The sequence below is a fragment of the Notolepis coatsorum genome, assembly GCF_963971535.1.
Source record: "Notolepis coatsorum genome assembly, chromosome: 7".
In the NCBI taxonomy this organism is placed as follows: Eukaryota; Metazoa; Chordata; class Actinopteri; order Aulopiformes; family Paralepididae; genus Notolepis; species Notolepis coatsorum.
In genome coordinates, this window is record NC_140171.1 from 105,847,401 (window position 1) to 105,858,341 (window position 10,941).

General features: G+C 41.6%; 1 protein-coding gene across 2 annotated transcripts in view; it reads left to right on the top strand.

Moving 5' to 3' along the window:
* Window positions 1–10,376, top strand: part of shoc2 (SHOC2 leucine rich repeat scaffold protein) — a 120,363-nt gene extending 109,987 nt beyond the window's left edge. The window contains exon 9 of one of the 2 annotated variants that reach the window (XM_084319302.1): window positions 5,071–10,376. In XM_084319302.1, coding sequence (XP_084175428.1) covers window positions 5,071–5,279 — 209 coding nt within the window. In that variant the 3' untranslated portion in view covers window positions 5,280–10,376. The remainder of the gene's footprint in view (window positions 1–5,070) is intronic. The other variant, XM_084319303.1, reaches the window with a different exon arrangement.
* The last annotated feature ends 565 nt before the right edge of the window (window positions 10,377–10,941 follow it).

Below are 10,941 nucleotides of genomic sequence, written 5' to 3' on the forward strand. Positions count from 1 at the left end.
TCATATCCATAACATGCATTTTAGTGTTATCTGAACACTACAAAAGTAAACAAGTAGCCAAGTGCAATACTCATCAGAATAATGAATTCCTTTTTGTGAAAGGAAAGGAGAGCCAGCCCCCCCCCCCCCCCCCCCGGGTTTTGTTTTAGGTTTGCGTTTTGAGCGTGGAAGCTGCCGTAGGCGATGATGTCACACTCGAACGTCAACACATGAACAGTTGAACACACAGAGATGGAAACTGGATGCCCGATATAAAGAAACAAATAACCAATAAATATGAAGTTATCTTTGAACCTCTGTTGTCATAACCCACCCGCATTCTGGCACAGAATGACACAAGAGGATTATGGCAAGGACTGAGGGCTATAACTGACTACAAAGTCAGCGCCCCCTCAATGGGGAGCGACGACGCCTCCCTTGCGGACCAGCTCAACATCTTCTATGCGCGGTTTGGTGCAAACAGTGGCACTGCTAGCCCAACGGCTAGTGACGTCACTGGTGCGCCGGCTGCTGTGGAGGGGGGGGGCATCCGCGGGGGGGCGGGGACGCTCTCTCATTGACGGTACACAGTGTGAGAAGAGCATTTATGCAGGTGAACACCAGGAAGGCTGCTGGCCCAGATGGAATAACAGAACGCATACTTAAGTCCTGTGCCAACCAGCTAGCCCCTGTGTTCACCGCCATATTTAATCAATCCCTGGCGGAGTCGGTGGTCCCTGCCTGCTTCAAGATGTCTACCATCATCCCTGTACCGAAGAAACCCTCCCCAACATGTCCAAATGACTACAGACCGGTGGCACTCACCTCTGTGGTCATGAAATGTTTTGAGAGGCTGGTCAAGGACCACATTTGTGCCTCCCTCCCCAGTGATATGGACCCTATGCAATTTGCATACAGGACAAACAGGTCCACTGACGACGCGGTCTCCCAGGTACTGCACAGCACCCTCTCCCACCTTGACCGTCAGAAGGGGGGCTATGTGAGACTGTTGTTCATTGACTACAGCTCAGCGTTCAACACCATAGTCCCCACCAGACTGGTGGACAAGCTGATCGAGCTGGGTCTGAGCTCCGCCCTGAGCGCCTGGGTACTGGACTTTCTGAGTGAAAGACCCCAGGCGGTCAGGGTGGGGGGTCAGACCTCCAACACCATCACCCTGAGCATCGGGTCCCCCCAGGGCTGTGTTCTAAGCCCCCTGCTGTACTCACTCTACACACACGACTGTGTGGCCAAGTTCAGCTCCAACTCCATAGTGAAGTTCGCAGACGACACGGTGGTGGTGGGGCTGATCTCGGACAACGACGAGAAGGCCTACCGGGAGGAGGTTGAGGTACTGGAACGCTGGTGCCAGGACAACAGCCTGCTCCTGAACATTGGTAAAACCAAGGAGCTGATCGTGGATTATAGGAGAGGACAGTGGGAGACACACACACCACTGATGATTAACGGGGCTACCGTGGACAGGGTGAGCAGCTTTAAGTACCTGGGGGTCCACATCTCAGAGAATCTGACATGGTCAACACACATAGACACAGTAGTAAAGAAGGCGAAACAGCGCCTCTACCACCTGAGACAGTTAAGGAAGTTCAGAGTATCGGGGAAGATACTCCAGTCCTTCTACTCAGGAGCTGTAGAGAGCATCTTGACCGGAAACATCACTGCCTGGTATGGAAACAGCACGGCACAAGACAAGAAGGCCCTACAGAGAGTGGTGCGCTCAGCCGAGCGTACCACGGGTATTGCACTACCTCCCCTGCAGGTTCTATACAACAAGAGGTGCAAATCCAGAGCCTGCAGGATAATGAAAGACCCTCACCACCCCAATAACAGCCTGTTCCAGCTGCTGAGGTCAGGCAGACGCCTGCGAACCCCAGCTACTAGGACAGAGCGGCTTAGGCTCAGCTTCTTCCCCCTGGCCATCAGAGTCCTGAACAATGAACATTGAGTACCACTGTAACACTTTAGCATGAGCGGGCACACACTCAGGCCGCACGCACCCTCACTTATTGCCAAAAGGAAAGGCCACTTTAAATTAGTATTAGCAACAGTAACAGTGTATTGCACTACTATTACTACTACTGTTAACTGTCAACTGTTACCCGTCATTGCACAAATTTATTGTTACCTGCTACCTGTTATTTTGCACAATTTTATTGCACAAATTTTTTGTATTGGATTCTATTATATGTTATATGTTGTACCAATTGCACATCGTTGCGGGCAAGACCACCCGCATTTCATTGTATATCCGTATGCCGTGACAAATAAAACTCTTGACTTGACTTGACTTTCCTCACGAATGGAACTGGTGTCGTGGAGTCCACTTTGAGCGTGTCCAGGGTTAGTGGCTAATGCTAGTTAGCTTAGCCTAGTTATGGGATAACTTAGTTAGCAGCAAACGTTAGCCCATTGCTCGCATCAATTAAATTGCATGTCATTGAAGGTCCGTGCTGGTCTGTGTCTAATGAAATTACAATTGCATGTCATTGACGGTCCTTGCTGGTCTGTGTCTAATGAAATTACAATTGCATGTCATTGAAGGTCCGCGCTGGTTTGTGTCTATAATGAAATGAGAGGAAAGCTCTGCGCTAAAGCAAGCCTCATCTCAGCCGCGACGTGACAACATATACTCTGTTATATAAAAATAATTTCACTGTCTACTTGAAATCAGCCCGCGATCTACCGGTGTGTATTTAACAGCTGAAAACAATAATAATTTATCAATATTCGGATATTGGCCTGGGGCCGCATGGAGCGTCGGTGAGGGCCGCCAGTTGCCCCTCCCTGCTTTATACTATGCTCACTGAGCGTGTTAATTTTTTGCTGGACCCGAAGGGCTGGCCCGCAACAGCGAATGTCTGACTGACTGACCGACCGACTCCCTCTTGTTGAAACACACATGCGTGAGGGTCGATGCCTATTGAGCGGTAGGCAGACCAGAGCATGACGGAGCAGAACAAAATGGCATGGTCTGTCAAACGGTGGATCACATTAACAGCTTAGACTAAGAGTACTGATTAGATTACATGCACATATATTGTCATTATACAGCACTACAGTTAACCCTTTGATCGCCAGGGTTAAATTCATTCAATTTACCATCCCTCGCCAGCCCTATTTAACATGGAGAAGTTCCCCTTCTTTGCAGGGCTATAACTTTTTAAATTGTATTGCTAAATTGACATTACCATGGCCCATTCAAAGTCCTATATCTATTGTTCAGGGTGTAGCAACGTTATACTTTTTCATTCACATATTCATACTAAAATACGGTCTAAAGTATAAGTATGTTTTTATCGTTTTCTGCAGCTTTCTCCAGAACGTGATTTATAGCCCTAAATGCATTATATTGATGATTGTATACAGTTTGATAGCAATCGGCGCGAGATAAAAAATGTCAACTGCACGTACTTCTAGAAGTTACTACGTATGATCTGATGTTGACCGGATGGGCGGGGGGTCGTTTATAATTCCGTGGACAACGTTATATCATTCATCTAGTGTGGGTGATATGATCATTAGAGCAGTTAGTATAGAAGACATTAAAAAATAATGCTGAAACTCACCGTAGCTTCCTCTCGCCGTTGGGAGATGAGTGTGGAACATAATTTTTTTCTATTATGGGATGTCGAAATATCCGATCCATTTCCAGGTTGTATAATAGTATATACGTCCAAATCATGTTGTTTATCGAGTTATTGGCAACGGATCGCTATCCATTGTGTCGAGCTAGAGTCCCGGGACCTATAGCGAGTGATCGGACCAAATTGAAATGAGCACCAGCTTCCACTTCCTGTTTCTTCCCTGGGCGATCAGGCAGATCGGCCACCAGATGGCGCTCTTGAACAGTTAAGAGAGTTGACAGGGGCTCACCAGTACATATAATGTCTCCGGGGGAGAAATATGATTTCGATCACAGATTTTTGAAATATTGATATCAAAGACGCTGTCCAGCGTCATCGGCAGAATGAGCATGGCGGGGAATGACGTGTTTCAGCGTCAACGGCGATTAAAGGGTTAACACTTATTTTAACAACAAAACTTACAACCACTTTCAGCACCTTTAAGCAGTAGAGGTTCACCCATAGTCTCTGTGGTATATATATCTGTGCTGATCTGACTTTTTAAGTATTCTGACCTGGATCTGCAAATTAGGTTGAATCCTAATCCTGATACTTTAGATTAGATTAGATTCAAGTACATCACAAGACATCCAACCAGAGTTAGATTAGATTCAAGTACATCCCAAGACATCCAACCAGAGTGCAAATGTAACCGTAGGTTTCAGAGATGGAAGTAACTTGCATTTCTTTCCCATTGCAGTTTTGCACAATAATTGTTCTTAAAAATGTTGATGCACTAACAAGCTGGGTAGTGCGTGCATTGAGTACTGCTATGGTACATCCATAGTTGTTTACTTGCATGTGTCTAGGTCCGGTGTAAACTAAGCTGGCCTAGTCTTGTTTTAGGTCCGGTGTAAACTAGGCTGGCCTAGTCTTGTTTTAGGTCCAGTGTAAACTAGGCTGGCCTAGTCTTGTTTTAGGTCCAGTGTAAACTAGGCTGGCCTAGTCTTGTTTTAGGTCCAGTGTAAACTAAGCTGGCCTAGTCTTGTTTTAGGTCCAGTTAACCTAGACTGGCCTTGTCTTGTTTTAGGTCCAGTGTAACCTAGGCTGGCCTAGTCTTGTTTAAGTGGAATCTGTACTAATGATTCACAGATACTGGTATCGGATACCGGCTAAAACAGAATATTGTTTTCAGATAATTTCCCAGAAACTAAAATCCGATACCAAGAAGCACGTCTAACATGTTCAGAAATCTGTCCAATGACCCTAAAATGACGGACCAAGTCTATACCGTTCAATTAAAAATAATGGATCGGATCGGTACTCCAATCCGGCCGATACCCAAAGCCCAGGTATTGGGACTGAAAAAGTTGGACCGGTGAGTCCCTAACCTGTACTTGCGTGTCAAGGGGAAAAAACATTCATCGCCTTGTCTTCATACGTTTCGGTCTTCCACAGTTCTCCATATTAATTTGTTGTTTCCTTCATCTCTGCTACCACCACTCAGGGACACTGGAGAACCTGGAGGAGCTGTACCTCAACGACAACCCCAACCTGCACAGCCTCCCCTTCGAGCTGGCGCTCTGCAGCAAGCTCTCCATCATGAGCATCGAGAACTGTCCCCTCAGCCACCTGCCGCCGCAGATCGTCGCCGGGGGCCCGTCGTTCATCATCCAGTTTCTCAAGATGCAAGGGCCTTACCGTGCCATGGTCTGAGCTGACGGCGGCTCCACAGCCCTTACACCCCTCTCCCCCCGCCTGCCCCGTTATCTTTGTGTCATACACTGTAAAGAAAAAGAAAACTCGCCACAAGCAACGTGAGGCAAACAGTAGGAGGAGGAAGAAGACCAGATGTTATGTTCGTTCATTATCCATGGGTGGAAAACGAGGCAGTTCTATGGGAGACTCGAGTTCCATGTTTCTGTAGTTAGAATAGCCATTTAGGACCCCCAGCCTTTCCTGTGCATCTCTTCTCATTCCGTATCATGTACTACAAAAAGAAAGAAAAAAAAATGAAAAAAAAAGATTCCAACTCTTTGCCAAAACTGAAGATATATATATTGAGTAACTGTGAGCTAAGTGGCAAGTCTTTTAACCATATAAACCGTGCTCCCATTGCCAATGTATTTACAGTAATTACAAGCATCTATTTCGTGAGCAAAGATACAATTGTATGCAAAAACAAAAAAACTAAAATATTTGAAAATTCACATTTACTGCTGCTGCCGTAATCCATGTTAACTTTGTCATCACGTCATTTGTTTTGATATTTTATTCCCTTTTTTTTGTTATTATTACCACTTATTGACTAAAGATGTAACTATGTTAATAGCTTCTTGACCATAGAGAACAAAGGTCTAATGCCGGTGTTTTTTTGTTTGTTTGTTTTTTCGTTTTGGAAAAAGAATTGCCTATGTCTAGAATGATCCTCTGGTTAATTTCTAAACACATTTTCCCATGATTGAGTATACAAAGGTATAAATTATCTCAATAATTATTTTTTTTATGATTGCCATTTGTTATTTTTTTATATTATATACACATTTCTCTCCTTTTGCCATTGAAATCATCTTTTAAAAGCAAAGTGATATCAGTCATAATTTAAGGTAATTGGAGGTCTTCTAACAAATAGAGGCAGTAGTTGTTAAACATCAAGCTAGTTATGTATACATGAAATGAATGCAAATCATAAATGCTTAAAAGAAAACTATTAAAAAAAATTATTAAAAAAAGTTATAGTTGGACTTAGAATTCGCCAAAATGGGGCATTGTTGATTCCATATATATATAGTACATTTTGTGCAAGAAAAGGTATTGAACATTTAAAAAGGCATACATAGTTGGTGGGCAAAGTGATGAGAGATTTTTTCTTTTTATATATACATATAAATCCTGATCGTTGCCTTGAGTGCAATCTTTAGTTATTATGTTTACTTTTTGGCTATTATCTTCAGTGTTGGGCTGCATAGCTGTTGTTTGAGATCATCTACCAACATATCGGAAACATTTTGAAGGCAGTTATCTTGGTGCCACTGAGACGAGTGATTGAGTTTGTCAGAGCTTCAGAAAAAGGTTTGCCAAAACACCAATAATTCCCCCTCCTTCTTTAGTCATATACCCTTTTACTTTTAACAACACCTTTTGTTGTTTGTATCCCAAAATTCTTCTACGCTCTCTGATATTTTCTCCTACAAAACGAACCTCCAAATATCTTTTTAACGGTTAAAATTCTTTCCCTGGATTTTGGTCCCACACTGTCCCAGCAATGCTGCTGTTGTTATGCACTTTTTTTTAAAGACATTGGCATCCTCTATGAAAAATGACAATAGCCTCTCATTGGTTGGATGGGGGCATTTTTGTTTCGTAATGAATAGTATTTTATCTGTTATCTGAACCGTTTTATCATGTAAATTTGTGTCAAATATTAATATTGAGTTTCACTGGCTCAGAGTATACAAGTAACTTTCTGTGGGGAGGTTTTCATCTTGTCAATCTTAAATGGAACATGCTCACTTGAACTGTACGATTGATAAAGGGTCTGTGGATTTAAGATGTCTTGAGATTCCCATATCCTGCTTCATTGCTAGTAAAAACGGTTTAAAGTTTGCAGTTCAGATCTCCATTGTTTATTTTTAATCATTTTTATGTTTAGTTTTTTTTTTTATTAAATGTGTATTCAAGAGACTGTAAATTAAAAAATCCCAACCAAGGTAATCAAACCAAACCTCCCCCCCCCCCCATCTTTCCCTTGGAAATGTGTTGCGTCCAAACTCTATATTCAATCATTTATTCTATTTTGTATTGAAATGTGTGGGTCTACTTTCTTTGGCAGCAGCTTACAGTGTGTTTTGGGGTGTGGTCTGGTCACATAAGAGACCCAAGTGAGTACACAGCCAACCTTGGGAGACAACGTGTATCGCTGCTTCTAATTTACCAGCAGAACCTTTTTGCTGCTTCGTGAACTGAAACATAATGCTGTACTTAGATTTGGGGGGCGGGGGGGGGTCCAACTACAACACTGATACAGACTCTTCGCATAGCCTGCCGAGGACAAATCCACTCACCTTTTGATTTGTGTCGGGCCTGGTGGTTTGGCGTCGGGCCTGGTTTGGCGTCGGGCATGGTGGTTTGTGTCGGGCCTGATGGTTTGGCGTCGGGCATGGTGGTTTTCAAACAGATCAAATCGTTTGGACCCAACAATGAGAAAAAGACAAGGTGCATATTTGAGCCTAACATAGTTACAGTACAAGACTGTCAGAAAAAGACATAAAATGTAAAAAGGGCTTTTCTCTGTTCACGCTCAACACCGGAGGCATTGCATTCCTGGTTTTATAGAAAAGCTTCGGAAGATTTTAGTTTTTTTTGTATTTACTTTTAGCTGTAAAAAGAAATTGTGTAAAATTGCCTTCAATGAGTACTTAAAAGTGATATGTGCATTAGGTATACAGCAAGAGTGCTGTGTCCCATAATACCTTCGGTCTCCGTTTTTTACTTTTTCATGTGCCATTTGCAAGTTTGGAGGATATCAAGTGTGTGAAGTCACAGAGACTGGGTGAACAACCTGAGGCTAATCGATGGGACAGCATTTATCAGAGCCAGGAATGTACTTTTAACATGTTTTTCGGAGAGTGATCATCAATGAGGTCAGAGGTCAATAGGGCTGAACAATTAATCCACATTTCTGAAAAAAATTAAATCAACGATATTTGATAAAGATGAACAATTTTATCAAAATACCATTCTAAATGAAGTGTTGTGGTGCAGAGATGCCCCGGCCTCCAAATTGTATTCTACAGACGTAAGATATAGAAATCAAACTTGAATATAGTGAATGATATCGCAATTGCAATATTTGTGAAAAGCATCGCAATTTCGTGGTTTTTTCCCCCCATATCGTTCAGCCCTAATGGTCTGTGTAACCTGTATCTGATGATGATGTATTATATCCCAATGCATCCCAAATGATTGGAATATAATTGGTGTTTATTTTTTTTTATCGTCTGTGATTTTAGGTCATGGAGAGTGTTAAGAATCAAGGTAATTTTATTCCTTTCACTTTTTTTTGTTTTTATTGTACAACCGTCTGTCTATTTTCTTGCCTGGTTATGTTGTATAGGAAACAAGCATGTTAAAAACATTTGACATGATTTGTCTGGGTCGTTGTACAAAGAGGGCTTTGATTTTGTGGCTATTTGGTATCTGCAAATGCTCCTTTTTGATTTTTACTTTTTTTTTTGTATATTGCAAAGAGTATCAAAAGCATTGTGTGACGATGCTTAACCTATACTCTACGTTGACAAGCAGCCTTAATGGTCAAATGGTTTTGTTTGCCTATTCCTCGTGTCCATGGTCACAGACTGTACTTGATTATAAGCAACTGGTCGTTAACGGTTTAAATTTGGTTCTAGTTTCTTTGTCATTTTTTTTCTTTTTATACATTTTCATTTCACTCTATAGTAATCTTGACATTAAGGTAGATTCAGCAGTTTGCGTATCTATGATTTGATGAGATGAGACAAGATGTAAGTGAGTGGCGAGATGATCGCTATCAAGTGAATGCGCATAATCTTACCTCTTATCGTTTAATAAGAAGAACCCAGCTTTTCTTTTTGTTTATTATTATTTTTAAACTGCTTCTACCTTAAACCCTGACCCTTGACACCTACATAAAAACCCTATGAGACCCCTCTCAGTATCTCTCCATCGATTTACTTGACTGCCTTACGTGCACCAAGTGATACTTTTATGACAATACATTTGAATGAATCCGTAAACGGTTTAACATATTTAAAGTGAAAGGATCTGGGCCCACGGATGGAATGGCAAAAGGTTTCCTGGTCACTCGTCTTTCTTGACCTAGATGAGCATATGCAGACATGACTACCTCTATGTGAGTCTTCATTGTTAACTACGGTGACCAAGGTCCATTTCGAGGTGTTTATACCTGTGTGTGTGTGTATGTATATATAAATATATATATGGTAACACTTTATAATACAGCCCACATTGTACAGTGTAATTACCCAGAACCCAGGGTGTAACTTCCTAGTATGGATATGTACATATAAAACATGTATCAGTTCCTACTGGTACTTAAATGAGGTTACAGCCAAAGACAAACGAGGAACCATTTGGCATTCAGAGTGTAACCCCCCCGATATTTACCCTGTCATTTTCCTCATAATGAATCCCTACATGTACAATATTTACCAGTTCCTATACTCGTACTTATTGGGTTTTGAAGTTTACACTGTTCTCCCGTTCAGAGTACTTAAGAGAGTACTTAGGTTCCTGGAAATTACAGGGTAAATGTCAGGGAAGTACTACATTTAAGTACCAGTATAGGAGCTGGTAAATATTTAATATACATGTATATTGATTCATATTAGGAAGTTACACCGTAAGTTCCGGGTAATTACACTGTACAACACGGGCTGTATTATAAAGTGTTACCATATATATATATATACATACATACATACATATATACAAGAACTGTGTGTAATGTGGTGGGTAGTAGGAACTAGGGTAAAGGATTTGGACCATCAATTCAAATTGTTTTTGTTTTTACTAAACTTTTCTGTTCTGTTTTTTTCACATGCCTTTTACTAAGTATTATTTGGCAAATGAAAAAAGAAAATGACTTGTTTGCTTGGTTGTAAAATGACAAACTTAATCAAAGCCGACCCATTGTAAGACAGTTATCCTGAAACCGACTAGTTGCAGAGAATGCTACTTTGCAAATAGGTGAAAAACAGCCATGTTTGGTGGTGTTCTGTATGTACATACATCTTTTTAACTGTAATAAACCGATAAATATTTACAAATTCATGATGTCCAATACTTGTGTTTGTAGCATTTGGCTTTTCCTTTCACTGAACCGTACACATTGTACTACATAGGTATACAAGATTGACTATTACAATACAGAACATGCAGTATTAAATAAGCAGTAGAGGTTCACCCATAGTCTGGTATATCTTATCTGTGCCGATCTGACTTTCTAATGGACTATATGAATTGAAAATGGGGGACCCTGATGGAAACAAGACAAACGTCTTTCTCAGGTCTGCATCCCCTTAACAATTGTATGTATTGAGCCGTACTGTATTGTACCCATTCTGCAATCTGTTAAATAAAGTTTTCATTCATTCATGGTTACACTGGGTTAAAACAGCAACGTTCTATTTTCGAATGATTACGTTTGCATGTCCAAGAAAGAAACGTAGTTTTGGCAGGAAAACGCGTTTTTCCTAGTGGCAGTGCTCAAAAGGTGTTTTCGTTTTGGAAACTCGCCGACAATGGTGCCATGTATTTTGCGCGAGCCGGATACGGAGCCGTTCTGCCCAATGCCCATGCGCAGTAGAGACCTGCACGG